This window comes from Lissotriton helveticus, chromosome 6 (genome assembly GCF_964261635.1).
Source record: "Lissotriton helveticus chromosome 6, aLisHel1.1, whole genome shotgun sequence".
Taxonomy (NCBI): domain Eukaryota; kingdom Metazoa; phylum Chordata; class Amphibia; order Caudata; family Salamandridae; genus Lissotriton; species Lissotriton helveticus.
This window is the reverse complement of record NC_136067.1, coordinates 33,295,654-33,314,861: the sequence shown is the minus strand read 5'-3', so window position 1 is coordinate 33,314,861 and position 19,208 is coordinate 33,295,654. Positions and strand designations below refer to the sequence as shown.

At 51.9% G+C, this 19,208-nt stretch overlaps 1 protein-coding gene across 1 annotated transcript in view; it reads left to right on the top strand.

The window, feature by feature from the left end:
* Positions 1-19,208, top strand: part of LOC144762155 (uncharacterized) — a 269,735-nt gene that overhangs the window by 228,328 nt on the left and 22,199 nt on the right. The window contains exon 30 of the mRNA XM_078647312.1: positions 976-1,045. Coding sequence (XP_078503438.1) covers positions 976-1,045 — 70 coding nt within the window. The remainder of the gene's footprint in view (positions 1-975; positions 1,046-19,208) is intronic.

Below are 19,208 nucleotides of genomic sequence, written 5' to 3'. Positions count from 1 at the left end.
AAGTAGTACGTTTAGGATTTTGTCATAAATTAGTTCTGTGAATTGGCCCTTAAATGTTTGAAAGATTGTTTCATTTATGTTCAAGGTAAATATATATGTATTTTTAATGTATTACTTTCGAAAACAAATATACTTTTTAAAATTATAAAGAATGTTTGTTACATTTACATGTATATAAGTGATGTTTTGGCCCACAGTATTTTTGTGGTCAGTATACTGGCACTTAACCGCTTCCGTGCGGCGCGTTAGCCGCGCCCTGTGCTGGACATTCCAGAACAGGGCGCGGTCGTGACGGAACCGTTCCGTCATCAGCACAGCTCAGCCGTAACTGATGACGGAACGGTTCCGTCACCAGCATCGAAGGGGTTAATATAATATGTATATGTAAAGTCAATATTTTTGATCTCAATATTTTTTCAGCAATTTTTTTGTATCACATTGTTTTCTGGTCCATTTTTGTGTCATAGAATCTTGTGTGTGTGTTGGTCTGTGTGCATGTGGTTTTGATATGCCAGCAGTGTTTGTACGGGGTCTTCCTGACGGGAGCGGGGTCTGTGCATTGTGCTTGTCTGTGTTGTACACCAGCAGGAGAAGACTCTGATCATGTATGTGTGTGTGGCTTTGAATGAGAGGTAGCAATCTGTGCATGTCATGTGTGTGTCTTTATCTTTGTGGTGCTCACTTAGGGGAGAGTGATCTGTTAGTGTGTGTGTGTGTGTGTGTGTGTGTGTGTGTAGTATGCATGTGCGGTACGAACTTGTGTCTGTGTGTGCTTGTGTGTGGTGCGTGTGCAGAGGAGAGGTCAGTGCATTTGTGTGTATGTCTGTATGGGTTTGTGCTTGTGTGGTCTGCATGCATGTGAGGGGAATCTATATGTGAATGTGTGTGTCTGTGTGCTTGTGTTTGAAATATGCATGCTGAGAGTCCATGTATGTGAGTCTCTAACTCTCACACTTCTCTCACATTGTATGACAGGGTTCGATGAGGAGGATTTCTTCCAGGCGGCTGCGCGTCCACCGGAGGGGACCCCGCCTCCCACGTCAGGGTAAGGATATGGTCTGTGTGGTTCACATGTGTTCCATAAGGACAGCCTGGAAAGGGAATGATACAGCAGCCACTGAATCGCTGTCACTGTGACACTCATGGGGAGGGGGTCTGTCAGGCAGGTTCTTGAACCTCAATCTTGAGTTCGCATCTTCGAGAGGTCGATGAAGAGTTCTGTGAGGCGCTCTGTGCTGAAGAAGCCACTGCTGTGAAGGGTTGATGGAAGATTAGCCCCCTCGCCGCGGGGCTAATTCCCCCGCGGCGAGGGGGGCCGCACGCCGCGGTGCTGATGACGAGCTGAAATTGTCATGGCCACGCCCGCTCAATGGAACGCCCAGCACAGCGGGGTAATTATCCCCGCGTGGGCGTTCCGTGGAGGCCATGACGAGCTCAGCACACGCCCACCGTGCTGCATGACGAGCTGAGCTCGTCATCAGCATGCAAGAGGTTAATCTGGCAGCTTGGCTCAGGGCCAGATGGAGTCTGCGATTGAGGAATATAGCCTGTTACTAAGCTTGCTATTACAATATGTTCTATTACAACGCGGTCGTTACACCGACCGTATTGTTAGAAAGCGATACCTTTACATCGCAACTCATTACATCGACTTGCTGTAGGGGGGCTTGCTGGACTTAGGAATAGTATCATTTTCTATTGCAACTCAAGCGTGTGCAACAGTAGGGAAGGTGTTAGAATAGTAAATTATACTATTCCTTAGGTTAGAGCGCTCCCTACAGCAAGTCGATCTAAAGTCTATGTAAAAGGTATTACGTTCTAACAACGCGGTCGAAGTAACGACCACGTTGTAAAAGGAACGTAATGTAGTAGAAGCGTTGTAAACACTGTTTCCCGCGATTGAGGCCTTTGGGGAAATCAAAATAGAGAAAGTTAGCATAGTCGATCCTTGAAATGACCAAGGCCACGACTACTAGGACAAGGGCTTTGTGGGGAAGGAGTTTCCTAAGATTCCTGATTCTTCGGAGTTGCAAGAAGCATTGGGAAGTGACTGCTCCTAGCTAGGGCTTCATCCAGAGAGCCTCGTCACTCAGTGCCCGGAGGCTATTTACTGCTTTTTTGAGCTGTGGAGGAGTTGACTGCCTAGTTGTATATTCTGACATTCATTTCTTTTATAGATTATATTAAAAAGTTAATATAGGTTATACAGGAATGCTTATGGGCATTTCATGTGTTGGTCCCCCTCTCTAGAAACTAGGGTCTAGATGTAGGTAATTGAAATTTATGGACTCTAAAATACCGAATTTTACCAAATCGGTATTTTAGAATCGGTAAATGCAATGTAGGTAAAAAATCGGTATTTTTTACAGATTCAGTAAAATTCGGAATTTGCCATTTGGAATTTACCAAATCGGTAAATTTACCGAATCGGTAAATTTACGGAATCGGTACATTTACGGAATCGCTAGTTTTTTGGGCCCCTACATCTCAATATCCAAATACCGGTCGGTAAATGCCGAAATTCTGTATTTTCGGCCGTTACCGACCGGTATTTGGCTACCTACATCTGGCCCTAAAATCTAATTTTAGAGGTGCCCTTCTTGTGATGTCAGATGTGAATACCTACTCCTGTAGTCTCATGTTGGGTGAGTGTTTCTTGTCTAGCCTGACACCTCATGGTGTCTCATGTCAGATGTGAGTAGCTGCTCCTGAACGCTCATGTCAGGTGATCCCCTCTGACGTTGTCCTATTCAGAGATCACAAAGATCTACTTCAGAAGCAAGTAGCTCTCCCAGTGCAGGGATCTGAAGTTGTCTGTGTTAAGTACACACAGCTGTTCCCGCCCACAGACTTTCCCTGTATTGATCTGGAGATCCTGAGTGTTCCGGTGGCATCTCTGAGTAGCTGGTGCTATCATGACCTCTCGAGTCATCCCCGCTGTGAGTAAGTCCATTGGCTTCTGTGGATTTCCTATTGTATTTTATCATATGTACTGATGGCTTTAAGTGGGCCGGGTCTCACCGGGTCTGAGCACCAGCAGTCTTTTTAACCCGTTGCGTGCCCGTGACGGAACCGTTCCGTCACGAGCCTCGGGTGGGCTGTGCTGGTGATGGAAAGGTTCCGTCACGGCCCGCTCGCCGCGCCTGCGTGGCGCGAATTCCGCGCTTTCGCTGAGCGTTCTAAAGAGCGAGTGGGGCCAGGACGGAACCGTTCCGTCACAAGCACAGCTCACCTGAGGGCCGTGACGGAGCGGTGACAGCAGCCACATCGATATGCGCTGCTCACACTGCTCACTTCTCACCAGTGTGCGCGTGCTCACACTGCTCACTTCTCACCAGTGTGCGCGTGCTCACACTGCTCACTTCTCACCAGTGGAGAAGTTACGACATGACGCCATGCCAGGTGAGCGTTGTAGGGGAAGGGAAATCCTTTAAAGCGAGTCATTTTCTCTCTGGATTTCCCTTCTCTTTTTGAATCTCAGGAGCAGCAACATTGTCATGGTGTCACCAGGGCTTTAAGTGGAAGCTTTTACAATATTACTTACACGCCGTAGTTGCTGCATATTTATCTTATGCAACTAACAACCATTGACAAAGCCAATACTCCTGACTTGATGTAGGTATGATGTTACTTGTTGTATGATATATCTGGATGCAATGACAGAAACCGCAAAATACAAGTCGTGCGGCACACTATGCTAAGCAGAGATTTTTAGTTTATGTGTTTTTAAGCCACACCCTTAACGCCTTAACCGCGGCGGTTTATCCGCCGCGGTGCGGGCGTTCTAAAGAGTGGGCGGGGCTCTGTCGGCCGTTGGCCGACAGCAGCACTAGGGAGGTAGTGCTCTCGTCTGCCAATGGCCGACGGGAGCACGCAAGGGGTTAATTACGTGGCCACGCCCCTTTGAAAGACCCTCCAGTTTTTTCATCCCACTTAACGCCCTGTGTGTAGCCTTTAGCAAAACAGGCAATATTGGAATTCCAAGAAAAACACTACAACAGAATAAGCTGCTCACGCAGGGGCTCAGGACAGCGTGAGCTACCTGTGTGGATAGATGGATGTCAGTGAACATGACATGGTTAGTCAGTCCAAGGCTCCGCTTTACATGTCTGGATCATTCTGAGAGTTTTAGTGTCGGTTCACTTCAATCGAAACAATCTGTGTAACATACACAGGACGAGCGTTCCTTCTCACACCTGGCGGCCAAGGCTTGGAACAACCACCCCCTACACGCAGGATGGCACCTTCGATCCAGCAATAATAAAATATACGCAAGACCCAGCTTTGAAGAGGGGTCGGTCGAGGGTTCGCACTGGTTCGTCTGTTCTACACCCACCCTTTTTGTTCTATCAGTCTGTACTAATGGACATAAGGGACTTGCCCCAATGACTCCCCTTCGTCAGCTGCTTCACCTCCGTTCAGTAGCACAGCAGGTTCAAGAGGGGGTGAAGTAGCATTTTTGGGGGACCCCTTGTGAAGGCACCGGCCTACCTGTTGTTGTGTCCTGCTGGACACAGTCTAGCGTTTCAGCCAGCCACTCCCTCGAGGGCTGGCCCAAACACACACCCCCTCACCCATTCAACACGGGCGTTCAGTCAGGCGACCCTGCAAATAAAAGAGCCCGAGTGCATTTACTCGAGGCTGGTTCACAGTACCATATTCGCTGTGTCCGTGTTGGCATTCCTACATCATGCGGGCCTAGGGCCAAGAACAGAACACTGGCGATGAGGCGGGATTGACCCCGTGTGTTTGCTGACAGAGGGCCCGATTCACAGAACTAACTTAAGACAAAATCCTAAACTTACTACCATTTTGGTATTCACAGAAGGCACTTACTCCTTTCGGTATGCACAGAAGTTAGGAGTCCTAACTTTGGGGCTCCTAAAGGCTTTCTGTGAATACCGAAAGTCTTAAAGTTAGGATTTTTCTCAGTTTAGGAGTCGTAAAGTTAGGAGTCCTAACTTTACTACTCCTAAACTGAGAAAAATCTTAATTTTAAGACTTTCGGTATTCACAGAAAGCCTTTAGGAGTCCTAAAGTTAGGAGTCCTAACTTTACTACTCCTAAACTGAGAAAAATCTTAATTTTAAGACTTTCGGTATTCACAGAAGGCCTTTAGGAGTCCTAAAGTTAGGAGTCCTAACTTTACTACTCCTAAACTGAGAAAAATCTTAACTCGAAGACTTTCAATATTCACAGAAGGCTATTAGGAGTCCTAACTTCTGTGAATACTGAATTGAGTAAGTGCCTTCTGTGAATACCAAAATGGTAGTAAGTTTAGGATTTTGTCTCAAGTTAGTTCTGTGAATCGGGCCCAGAGTCTCTCGTCGTCCCATCGGAAGGATCATAGCATGTTTTTAGACTGCGCCCCCGACGTGCATCCTGCAGCTGGTAGTGAGGAAGTTGGCAGGAGGTGTGTGAAGAGGGCATGACAAAGCGCCTGGTATCTCCCTATAACGGGAGCAAAAAGGAGCTGCTCTGTGGTATGGTGGAACAAGCCAGGCAACCCGGGTAAGAATTCACTGGCGGAAAAGGTCACAGCATCCTGAGAAGTGCCTGGGGGTGAAAGCAGGGCAGTGTGACAAGGGGCATACAGCGGTTACAAGAGAAGGCACCCTGGGCCCCTTGACGTGTGGAGGGGCCTGTGCATGCCCAGGTTCCCGTCTGCAGAGATGCCTGCAAGCTGCCCCCTCAGCTGTCCCATTGCGGAAGAAGAGGAGCGCCTATTCCGACATGGCGCGACACAAGTGAGCCATACCCGGTATTAGCGGTGCTACACTTTGTGTCCCCCAGAGAAGTGCCAGTGGCACAGCCAGGGCCGGACTGAGAACCAAAACGGGCCCTGGCAAAGTGCTCGGTCGGCCCCCTGGGTGCGCGACCGAGCTCTTTGTCGGGCCGGTTTTCGGACGATTTTGTTACAGGGCCGCTTTTGCAGCTATGCTTCAAAAAAGGCCCCCATGGCCCAAAACCGGCCCCCACCCTTGCGGCGCACCGGGGGATTGCCCGGTGCCCGCAACGGCCAGTCCGGGCCTGGGCACAGCAGAAGACTGGTGCACCCCCGAGGCATCCTGCTGCCCCGATAACGACGTATGAAGGCTGGTCTGCCTCCGACGCTGCCCTAGCAGTGCCCTGGTAAATAAGGCTCTGATCGGACATAAGCAGCCGATCGCGACACCCCGCCAGCAGGAGTGATGCAGCAGTATGAGAGAAGCCCCGGCTGCCTGCTCATGTGCTGTCCGACGGCAAAAGGGGAGCAGCCTGAACCAGCCCCGAAGAAATGAGCAAAAGGTGCACAGCGCGACAGCACGACCCCCAGCAGCGACATGTGCAGTGGTGAGAGGTGCCCTGGCTGAATCGGTGGTAGGAGGCCTGTACCCCATTGTATTAGCATTGCCAATAAATGCTGGACTCGCTGCCAGGTACAGCTGTGCCCCCATGCCGGAGAAAGGGAACATGCCGCACTTTTGGATGTCTGTGTCAAACCCGTCTTTAAAAAGATGAGCTGCGTTTTCACTCTGCAAGCTGTGCTTGGTGCCGACATAGGTTCCAGGCACTATTCGCTATACTTGAAAATGCTGCAACTTCCCGAACCGAGAGTTGATGCAGAAGAACTGAGGGGCATATTATCAAGAACGGTGTTAAAATTATCAGCGGTTTAGCGGCAGCAAACTGCAGCTAAAGCGGCGATAATGGGCTTGATAATATGGCCTGGAGAATTCCAATAGAAGCCCATGTTCACACCAGAACATGGGCTTCTATGGGAATTCTCAAGGGCATAATATCAAGCCCATTATCGCCGATTTTTCCTGCCGCTAAAGCGGCGATAATTTTATCGCCGTTCTTGATAGTATGCCCCCTGGTTTTTGGCACAACACATCCCGATTGTACTAAAGCAGTCTTCCAGCTGGTGAGTGTGCCAACAGTGCCATCTAGTGGCTGTTTTGTGCTACCACAGTCACATTAAAAAGAACTTTAGTTTAACCCCTTAAATGCTGCCGTTGGACGTCGCGAGCACTACGAAGTGCTGCGCACGTCCAACGGCCGACGCAGCACCCCCCGTTTTGCGGGAACCGATTGCTGCAACCTGCGATCAGTGCAAGGGAAGAACTTTCTGCATGTGTTTTTGTTAAGAAAAAGAAAGAAAACTCAATAGTACCAAAGGTACAGCAGGAGCACAGGACCGGCTGTTGCATCACAACATGATTGAGGGACAACGAGCACCAACATAAAGAAAACAAGAGGCAACTACTGCCGCAGTAGCACAGCCCGCAGCGTCAGCAAGGCTGCCACGGCCCTCAGAGGGCCCAAGACGGGTGAACACAGACTCCTATCCCCCACAAGGCCCTGCTCATGAGCCAGCGAGTACCTCTGCATAGCAGTCAGAAAACTGTTTCCTCAGAGAAGATGCAATTTGTGTGGCCTGAGGAAAGAAGCCACCTAACTTGAAGTAGTTTCCCTATGAGAGAGGCGAGGGTTACAACACCCAGTGGCTGTCTGCCACCACCGCAAGGGAAGAGGGCAGGCACTGTCTCGAGGGATGTATGACATTACAACGCATACTTTTACAATGCATACCTTTACAACGCATTTTTTACAACGCAACATCCATTACTGCAGCGGCGTCGGAGGGCTGGTTGCGGCTTGTGACGCTGGGAGCGGCTGCCCCGAAACTGTGGCGGCCGGGACTAGGGCCGGGACCAGAGCGGAGCAAACGCCGGACCCTTCCCCCGCTCCGGAGCAGAAGCGGAGGCTGTTGAGGGTTGTGGCAATCACGACGACATCGGCAGCAGAGGACAGCAGAACACCGGGACCAGCGTGAACAACAGAACACCCCCTTCCCCCGCAGCAGAAGGAATCCTACCGCCTACCGACAGCAGAGGACGACGGTGACAGCCGGGACCAGCGAGGAACGAGGCGACAACTTCAGAGCTCCCCCCCCCTCCCTCCCTCCCTCCCGGAGTATCCCAGGACCAGCGCGGGACCAGCCTCGTCAATAGACGCCCCCCCCCCCTCTCGACCTGCTCCCGCTCCGCAGCGGAGGACTCCTGGCGGTCTTGAGGGTTGTGAGGGGCTGGGGGAGACCAGCAGACCACGGGCGGCGGTGGATGCCCTCTCTCCCTCCCTCCTATAATGGCTGAAACAAGAATGTCTCTACTTTCAACTTTCCTGCAGAGGACCCGCGAGAGCTACTTCACAGGGTCTTTGCCAAATAAGGTACTTTCTTGAATTCGCTTATTATGTTATTTAAACCCTTTGTCCAAAATGGCGGGGTCCAGAAACTAAGGCAATAAATCACCTGTGCCTCAGATGCCCACGAGGCTCCTGCAAGATAAGACTCCCTCGCAGCTACGTAGAAACTGGGTTAGCTGAAAGCGAAACTGCCCTCCCTGCTCACAAAGCAACAAAAATAAAAAGAGGACTACTGGCTCCTTCTCCCATATGGGGCGGCCACTCATCCTTTCAGTCACACTATCTGAACTTACACTAAGATCTCAACATCGGCTACCACTTAGTCTACCTTTTTTGTGGCAAGACTGTATTTTTACTTGTATTCTGTTCACTTTTGACAGAATGTCGGTCTCTTATGCAGGATTATACCTCTAGCTGTATGATAAACATTTCTGCAGGATTATACCTTTTTTAACCGGCACTCTGTTCACTTCCCATGTAACACAAAGACTGCTACCTCATATTCGGGGTCATTCCCACATGTCTCCACTACTACCTGTGATAGAGATAGACTATGTTTTGCTATATTATATTTGTATCTGTATCTTGTACACCTTGCAACCTGCACCCAGTTCACCTTCTCTTTGGGACGCACCGACTGCTACCTCATATACTACCTCATATACTTCGATTGCTACCTCAGATACTTTGATCGCTCACTAATGTCAATGCTACCTCCTATATCAATATTATATTTTTACCTGTATTTTGCTCACTTTTGTAACCTGCACCCAGTTTCACTTTCTCCTGGGTCGCACCGATTGCTACCTCATATATTTTGATTGCTCTCCAAGATCACTAATGTTCTGATTTCTGACCCAGATAACCTGTTGGGCTTGCATGTGCACCTTGCTCCGGCATATCACTACTGCTCACCCACCCCCGCGCTACACTGCTACCATACCAACATGGAGCTCATTGGAAAACACACATATAAAATAAACTACCCTTCCTCTCTCACCAAAAAATCTACTAAACGATTTAAACACGACTTCCTTAGGTCCCACCCAGAAACACCCTTTGCCGACACCTACTTCTCATCGGTCAATGGACCCTTGAACACCGACATCATTTTCCACACCACACGCAGAGCGCAATGGAAAAAAGTGTTCCTCTCCCTATTCACCGTCTCCACCACCAGGAAATCCGCACATGGCCTAACACTCTCCATCACATCGTCCCAACTCCTCCCAGGCAGAACCACCATCACTATTTACAACAACGGGATTGTTTTAATTCAAGCGATAGACAGGAACCTGGAACTACTGGACAACATGTTCCCCTCTCTCAAAGAGCACCTTTCCAACATTTGGACTTACACGCAGATCACGCCCTGTCCCACCTCCCCTAACGTCACAGCCCCCACCCTTAACTCCCCTAACACAGTTCAGCAGCAAGAAGACACACACCTCACCTTCACACCCTGCTCCACAGTCAATCACCTGCCCCTCGCAGCTACCCCTCCCCGCCCCTCATTCACAGACATAGACCTAGTCCCTACACACACCACTCGCTTTCCCAGCCCCCCTACTAACCTTCGTACCTCTGCTCTTCCTCTTGTCTCCCCCTCCACACTGTGCACTCCCATACCTTCCCCCGCACATTTTTTCTCGGAGCACCCCATCTCCCCCAATGGCACCACACACAACATGACTCTCTCTCCGACTTCTGCCCCCCCACACTTAGCACTCCCACCACACCTAGCCTGCACCCCTCCATCAACCTCCCACCCCCCTCGCTCACTCCTCAATACCCCACATCCTCCCTCACAACAGCCAGCCTTCACATCACCCCCTTTTTCCGCTCCCCCACTAGCACGGATGCGCTTCCTAACACCTACCCTCGCGCTAACGCCCCCAACGCCCCCAACACCCTCATCAGTCCCGACTCTCCACCCGGACTGCCCCCGGTCAACGCACCCATCATCACCTTGGACACTATTATGTCTACCCTCCTCCAATTGAAAGAAGAAGTACACTCCATTAAAGAGTTGCTCTTCACACACCCCAGACACCCCCACATCAACACCCCTACCACACCTAACACCACCACTTCCCCCTCACCTCCTACCCACCCTACCACACAACACTCCACACACCGGACCTCTATCCCCCCTCGCAATACCAACAATCGCAGTAACAATTGCAATCTCGTCACTACCAAGCGCAGTACTCCCCCTTCTCCTCCGAACAACACTTCCTCCTCTCCCCCTACTCGCCTTAACACACATCTCCCCCCACATTGGACTTCTACCCCCTCTTGCAATACCACCAATCGCCCCAGACGCACCTCCAACCCGATCTCTGACCATGACGTACACACCCTTCTCCACTCTTACGACCCGGCTCCCCAAAAGCCACTAGCTACCAACAACATGTCCATCCCAACGATTATATCCAACCCCCTTAGGCAACAAAAGGATAACAACAGAGGTGCTGTCCCCAACAACCTCACTAATGTACCCCTCATTACGGAATCGTCCTCCACCCTATGCACCCCTAGCCTTAAATGCATACTTCTCAACTGCAGATCGGCCCAAAGACATTCCACGGAGGTCGCCGACCTCATCATGTCCCTGGAACTGGACCTAGCCATTCTGACTGAAACGTGGCTGTCTGATTCCTCCACACCTATACTGGATATCCTAGTCCCGCCCAACTACTGTATCATTAGACTTGACAGGGCCATAAAGACAGGCGGTGGAATTGCCTGCATCTACAGAAGCAACCTCTCAGTCTCCAAAGTGGCCGTCCCCTCTCTTACTTCCTGTGAATACCTTTGCCTCGATATCATCAGCGAAAGCAAACCGGTATGTTCACTCCACATTATATACCACCCACCTGGGGACAATCTCTCCTTCGTCCAACAACTCATGGATATAATATCAGCCAACTCAGGACGGCAGCACACCCAAATTTTCCTTGGCGACTACAATCTCCACTGGAATGACAGCAATGACGCAGTGGTAAACAGCCTCAAAAGCTTTCTCAGCGCATTTGATCTCAACCAAATATGCAATAACCCGACCCATAAGAGAGGTTCAACCCTTGACCTTATCATCTCCAAAGAGGGCGCTATTCAACTGGAATCAATCCAACCTTGTGACTGGTCAGATCACTACATTGTCTCCTTCCTCATCAAGGAAAAAATCAGACTTAACTCAGTTCAACCCCCTAAGCACAAAGTGTGGAAAAGAGACTTGAAGAAACTCAATGCAAACTCCCTACCGCCTAACAGCTGCAATCGCCTACTTCCCCCTCCCGGCGTATCAGACGTTCAACTTCTGACTGACTACTATCTCAATACTATGTCCACAATAATCAATGAGGCGGCGCCCATGCAACTGAAAAGAGTCTCGTCCAAGAAGACTTCCAACCCATGGTATGACGGTAGCCTCAATGAGGATAGACGAGCCATGCGAATGGTAGAGCGCACCTGGAGATCAGCCCCTTCTGCAGTGCACCTAAAAAGTCTAAAGATACAGAGAAACGCCTACTCCAGGAAAATAAAGCGCTCAAAAAGAAACTTCTTCAGCCTCCAACTCGCCCAAGCTAAAAACCGCCCAAAAAAACTGTTTGAGTTAGTCAGAACACAATCCAAAGAGCAACCCCAGACACCCAGCCCTATGGGCGATACTCCTTCCTGCGAAGACTTCTCTGCCTTCTTTATCCAAAAAACTGAGAGAATAAGAAGCGATCTCCTCAATGACGCTATCCTGTACTCCAACCCCCGACACACAGCAGTGCCTCAACCAAAGAACAATGCTACTTGGTCAGCCTTTGACACCTACTCCGAAGAAGAAATTGGTAGACTGCTCAACACCTTGAAACCTTCCAATCACCTCTCCGACCCCCTTCCTGCTAACGCTGTAAAGGACTTTTCTCCTTGGCTTCTCCCACTCTGGTCAAAGATTATCAATAGCTCTCTTCAACAAGGATCCATCCCCAACGCCCTCAAAGTAGGGCAAGTCACTCCACTACTGAAAAACCAACAGCAGACCCCACTGATCTAAACAATTACCGCCCTATTACAAACATTCCCACTCTCGCTAAACTGCTGGGAAAATGCGTACAGCAACAACTGACTAAACACATAGATAAGTTTGATCTCCTAAACGCTCATCAGTCAGGCTTCCGAGCTGGGCACAGCACCGAAACTGCCATGACTCACATAGTGGACGATGCCCTCCAAATCCTAGACCAAAACGACACCTGCCTCCTCATCCTTCTGGATCTCTCCGCAGCATTCGATACAGTTAAACATGAGAACTTACTCGAACTGTTAAACACAAGAATGGGCATATCTGGGACTGTTCTAAAGTGGTTCACCTCATTCCTACACAACCGGACACAAAGATTCAAAAGCAACAACCTGCTGTCCTCTTTGGTACCTGTATCGCTAGGCGTCCCTCAAGGATCCTCCCTCTCCCCAACACTGTTCAACCTAGTTATGGAACCTCTCACTACGTTGCTACAGGCATCTAATGTGCACTTTCACATGTATGCCGACGACACCCAACTTTATCTCAAAATACAATCTCCCAAGGACATCATGCTTCTGAACACCACAATCAGAAACACCCAATCCTGGCTTTCTGAGAATCACCTCAAACTCAATGCTCTGAAGACCGAGTTCCTCCTGATCTCACCTCCCGCTAAAATATCCACGGCTCAAACATGGCTTAAGCATTTAACGGCTCTAAATGTACAGCCCATCGTAGTTGACTCCGCAAAATCTTTAGGCATAACACTGGACACCAATCTCAACATGCAGCAGCACATCAGCAAGGCAACCAAAGGAGCGAACTTTCAAATCAATACCCTGAGGAAACTCAAACCCTTCCTTCCTGCCAAAGACTTCCAAACTGCAGTACAATCTATAGTCATCCCGCACATAGATTACGGTAGCACCGCCCTCTGCGGGCTCCCCCTAACTACAACGGCACCCCTAAGAGCATCCCTTAACGCCGCAGCGAGACTCGTCACTGGCTCAAAAAAACACTCGCACATCTCCCCGGACTTTAAATCACTGAAATGGCTACCTTTTGAAGCCAGAATACAACTGAAAATCGCTTGCATGACACACAAGGCTGTGCACCGGAATTCACCCGCCTATCTCACTCAAAAGCTGACAATTTCGGGTGGCTCCCGAACTACTAGAGGCACAAACAATCTTTTGCTGAAACCTCGAAGATTTCGGAAGGAAAAAACTTATAAACGCTCCTTTTCAGGAATGGCACCCAGGATCTGGAACTCACTCCCTCCGGAAACAAGGCTCATCTCCTCCGAAACAATCTTTAAGAGGGAAGTTAAAGCGATCCTCATGGCAAAATACACATGATCTATTGCTCCGTATCACTCATGAATCTGCCTTGCAAGTCCTTCCCGACCCTGGTCTACTGTGCCACCCGTGTTTTCGAATTACTTAACTGTATACGCTCACTCTTTGTATTTTGTTATAATGTTTGATGCACCTGGTTGATTATGTATATTGTTATATTGTTATATTATTGACGCACCTGGTTGACTTTGCACACTTTACCCTCTCCATCTCAACGTTCCTTACTACTCTCGCACCTGTGGGACTATACACCCTGCTCACACCTACCTCAACTGTACCCTCCTTTAAACTCTAAATATTCTAAACACGTTTAAGCAGGTATATGCTCCTTATTATTGCACTTTATACTATTGACGCAATTGTCTGCCTATACACTGTGTACCGACACTACCTCACCTGTTACCTACCTCATGTCCTTTATCCCACCTATGTAACTTGTACCTAACTACCTCATATATTACTCTGTATATACGCTTCATTACTTTGTATTTTTTACCCCCATGCCCTTGTAAAGCGCTCTGATATCTGCAAAGATCTTGTTCGCGCTATATAAAACTTTCAAAATAAATAAATAAAATTACAACGCATTCCATTACAACGAATTTTTAAAAACTACCTTTACAACACATTCCATTACAACGCATACTACCTTTACAACGCATATCATTACAACGCATACCATTACATTGCATATATGGTAAGTATTGGATAGTGTAGGGGTAAAAATTACTATTCTAACTCCAGGGGGTGCAACAGTAGCGTAAGTGTTGGATAGTGTAAGGGTACTATGTCTTGTAATGGTATGTGTTGTAATGGTAAGTGTTGTAATGGTATGCGTTGTAATGACTGCGTTGTAATGACATGAGTTGTAATTGTATGCGTTGTAGTGTCATGCTTGGTAATGGTTGCATTGTAATGGCATGCGTTGTAAGGGATGTTGCGTTGTAATGAATGCGTTGTAATGGTAGTGCGTTGTAAAAGTTGCGTTGTAAAGGTTGTTTCCCGTCTCGAGAGACACAGAGACCATGCAAGACGGCATACAGAGAGTGCCCTGATGCAAGGGACACAGAGACAATACATCCCTTAATGAATGGAGCAGCACCAGCTGGCAGACCAGCACCACGGATGCCCTTCTTCCAGCTCAAGAAAGGATGACGTGTGTTAGACGGGGACCTGGAGGGTCGGCCGAGCACAGTGATCGCACAGACAGGTAACTTCCCCCCCACAGATGGACACCACACAAAGATTAGGGTAACACCTTTTATAGGCACTTCTGGTAGTAGAGTGGTACGATACAAGGCGGTCAGGACACGATGATCCTCTCAATTCTAGTCTCTAGTAAGGGAAGGGGGTAGCGGGACAGTCTTGGTACCCACGGGTACGGGTGTGTAACGGTGATAGCTCACAATCCTCGAGCTCGGTGTTCGGAGGGGTCAGACCGCGGCAGCGCCGGCAGGTCCCGAAGAGGTCGCAGGTGGCAACGGGCCGCGGCAGCGCCAGCAGGTCCCAACGAGGATGAAGGTTACAACGGGCCGCGGCAGCGCCAGCAGGTCCCACGAGAATGCAGGTTGCAACGGGCCGCGGCAGCGCCAGCAGGTCCCACGAGGATGAAGGTTACAACGGGCCGCGGCAGCGCCAGCAGGTCCCACGAGAATGCAGGTTGCAGAGGGCCGCGGCAGCGCCAGCAGGTCCCACGAGGATGAAGGTTGCAGAGGGCCGCGGCAGCGCCAGCAGGCCGGACAATAGTTCACAAGGCAGGGCTGTGGCAGCGCCAACAGTCCGTCAAGGATGAGTTCGTCGCGGTGTCTCTCGACTCCAGGATACAACTGCCTTCCTGCCCTGGGGCTGCCTCAGTTATAGGTCTGGCGCCCTTTGATGTCCGGACCCTCGCTCTTGGAGGTCGGGAGGTCTGGGATGAGGGAGTCCAGACACCCAGCAGGGGGGTGGAGCCAGCGCCCGAGGAGGCTGGGGGTGCTCGGCACCTGGCGGGGGAGAGCCATCGACACTTCGTACTCCCATTGACCTGCCAAGTGGGCCGTTCACCTCCTGGGTGGAGGGTGGTGCCGGGATGTCGGGGCCTGGCCAGGCCCAGGGTTGGGGTCGGGCTGAGGCCGCGCGGCCGCGTGGTGCCGTGTCCAAGATGGCGGCCGGGCCGGGCAATGGTGCTGACGGTGGCCCGGGCCCTGTCCTGCGGGGAGGGAGCGAGCCCTTCATGGGGCCTGTCCAACATGCGTCCCCCCCAGCTGAAGGCGGGGAGAGTCACCCATCTTCTTGGGGACTTTCCTCGTCGAGGCGGAAAAAGCGGGACAGGCCATCCGCGTTGGCGTGGTCTTGGCCGGGTCGATGTTCCACAGTGAAGTCCATCCCCTGCAGGGAGATGGACCAACGTAGTAGTTTCGGGTTTTCCCCCCGCATCTGCATGAGCCATTGCAGGGGTCGATGATCGGTCTGGACCCGGAAGTGGGTGCCGAAGAGATAAGGCCGGAGCTTTTTGAGGGCCCACACCACGGCGAAGGCCTCCCTCTCGATGGTGCTCCAGCGTCGTTCTCGGGCCAGGAGCCGTCTGCTGATGAAAGCCACTGGCTGGTCAAGTCCTTCGGGGTTCAGCTGGGAAAGGACTGCCCCAACGCCATGGTCGGAGGCATCTGTTTGGACGATAAATTCCCGACTGTAGTCGGGGGCCTGGAGCACCGGGGCGGAGCACATGGCGGCCTTCAGCTTCTCGAAGGCCGCTTGACAGTCTGGGGTCCAGTTGACCTTCTTTGGTTGGTTTTTGGAGGTGAGTTCCGTGAGGGGCCCTACGATGCTGCCATAGTCCCTCACGAACCGTCGGTAGTAGCCTGTGAGTCCCAAGAAGGCGCGGACCTCGGTCTGGGTGATGGGGGACTGCCACGACTGGATGGCAGCGATCTTGAGTTGCAGAGGGGCCACCAGACCGCTTCCCACCTGGTGCCCGAGATAGGTCACGGACCCCTGGCCAATTTGGCATTTGCTGGCCTTGATCGTGAGGCCAGCTCGTTGGAGGGCCTGTAGCACCTCTCGGAGGTGGTGGAGGTGGTCGGACCAGTGGTGGCTGTACACAGCGATATCGTCCAGGTAGGCGGCGCTGAATCCTTCGAGTCCTGTCAGGACCTGGTTTACTAGCCGCTGAAATGTTGCTGGGGCATTCTTCATGCCGAATGGCATGACCTTGAAGTGATAGTGGCCGTCAGGGGTAGAGAATGCAGATCGTTCTTGGGCCCGGGGTGTGAGACCGATCTGCCAGTAGCCCGCTGTCAGGTCGAAGATGCTGAGGTAGCGGGCAGCTCCCATGCGGTCGATTAGTTCATCTGCTCGGGGGATGGGGTGTGCGTCTGTTCTGGTGACCGCATTCAAGCCCCGGTAGTCGACGCAGAACCGGAGCTCCGGCGTGGCGCCGGGGGCGGCCGCTTTGGGGACCAGTACCACTGGGCTGGCCCAGGGGCTGTCTGAGGGCTCGATGATCCCGAGTGTGAGCATCTTGGCCACCTCCTCTTGGATGCAGGCCCGTACCCGGTCTGGTACGCGGTAGGCCCGATGGTGGATAGGGGGACTGTCTCCAGTGTCCACGTCGTGTAAGCACCAGGGGGTGACCCCTGGGGTGAGGGAGAACAGGGTGGAGAACTGTAGCAGGAGGACTCGGCAGCCTTGGCGCTGTTCCAGGGTGAGGGCCTCCGAGAGTCGGACCCCGTCCACGGAGCCGTCCTTCTCCCGTGACCGTAGGAGGTCAGGGAGGGGTTCGGAGTCCTCCTCGGTTCCATTGTCGGTTGCCATCAGGAGGCTGAGTTCGGAGCGTACAAAGTGGGGTTGCAGTCTATTAGCGTGGAGGACCCGGAGAGGGTTTCGGGAAGATTCCATATCGATGAGATAGGTGACAGGGCTCTTGCGCTCGATTACTTTGAGGGGCCCCGTCCATTTGTCTTGCAGGGCGCATGGTTCGGTGGGAGACATTACCCACACTTGTTGGCCGGGTTCAAATTCGATGGAGGATGCATTTTGATCGTACCACCTTTTCATGTCCTCCTGACTGGCCTCCAGGTTTGCTTTTGCCATCTCTCTGAACCTTCTGGTCTGGTTGCGGAGGGTTAGGAGGTACTTGAAAACATCTGGAGGGTTCTTTAGAGGGGGCATTTCCCAGCCTTCTTTGACTAGGCTGAGCGGGCCTCGCACCGGGTGTCCATACAAGAGTTCGAAAGGGCTGAAGCCGAGGGACTTCTGGGGGACTTCTCGGTAGGCAAAGAGAAGGCACGGTAGTAGCACATCCCACTGGCGACGGAGGGGCTCTTCCAACCCCCCAATCATCCCTTTGAGCGTGCGGTTGAACCGCTCAACCAGTCCGTTCCCTTGAGGGTGATAGGGGGTCGTGAATCGGTAGGTGACCCCACACTGTTGCCAGAGGGACTTCATGTATTTTGAGATAAAGTTCGTACCCCTGTCGCTGACGACTTCCCGGGGGAAGCCCACTCAAGAGAAGATCCCCATCAAGGCTCGACCCACTACTGGGGCTGTTATCGTACGAAGGGGGACCGCCTCAGGATAGCGGGTAGCGTGATCCACCAGGACCAGGATGAAGCGATGTCCCTGTGCTGTTCGGGGGTCCAGGGGCCCCACAATGTCTATTCCCACCCTTTCGAACGGGGTGGTCACCACGGGGAATGGTTGTAGGGGTGCCTTGAGTTTGCGGCCGCTCTTCCCACTGGCCTGGCAGGTCGGGCAGGACCGGCAATGGTTGGATACGTCATTCCTCATTTTGGGCCAAAAAAAGTGAGTCACCAGGCGGTGGTAGGTCTTGTCTTGGCCCAGGTGCCCGGCCAGGGGGACATCATGGGCTAGGTTCAACAGGAAGTCTCTGAAGTGGAGAGGCACCACCAGCACTCGCCCGGCCCCCAGTTCTGCGATTTTCTGTTCGCTGTACAAGAGATCATTGTCCCAATAAACCCAGTGGGCCCCGGTGGTGTCTCCTTGGCTCTGGGCGAGCGCTTGCTGTCGCAATCCCTCGAGGGAGGGGCAGGTCTTTTGCTCCTGCCGGAATTGTTCCTGGGTGGGCCCCCCTTCTTGACGCCACTGAGCCAGGTCGGGAAGCTCGGGGGGCTGTGTGGACCCCTCTGGGGTGGGGTCCGGGTGGTCGGTCTGGAGGAAGTCTTCTTCTGGAGTGATCGAGGGCGGAGGTGTTGCCCATTCTGGTTCTTCTGGTCTAGGGATGGTGCGGGTGGCCATGGACCGGGTGGTTACGCATGCCCAGTCCGGGAGACCCAACATCCCCAGATGCTCTCTTCTTTCCACAGCGGCCCACGGGGAGCTCTCGAGATCGTTCCCCAGGAGGCAGTCTACGGGGGCATCGTCACGGACAGTTACTTTCAGCATGCCGGACACTCCTCCCCATTCGAAGGGGACGCAGGCCATCCGACACAGGCTCTCCGAGTTATCTGCCGATCGGACGGGGCAAAGTACGTTTGGTAGGATTTGTTCTGGGGTCACCAGGTGACAGCGGACGGCTGTCACACTGGCCCCGGTGTCACGCAGGGCCTCGGCCTTGCGCCCATTGATGCTCACCCATTGGCTGTACTTCCGAGTGTTGGCGGGCAGGGGAGTCCGCGGGACCATGTCTCTTCCTCCCAGGC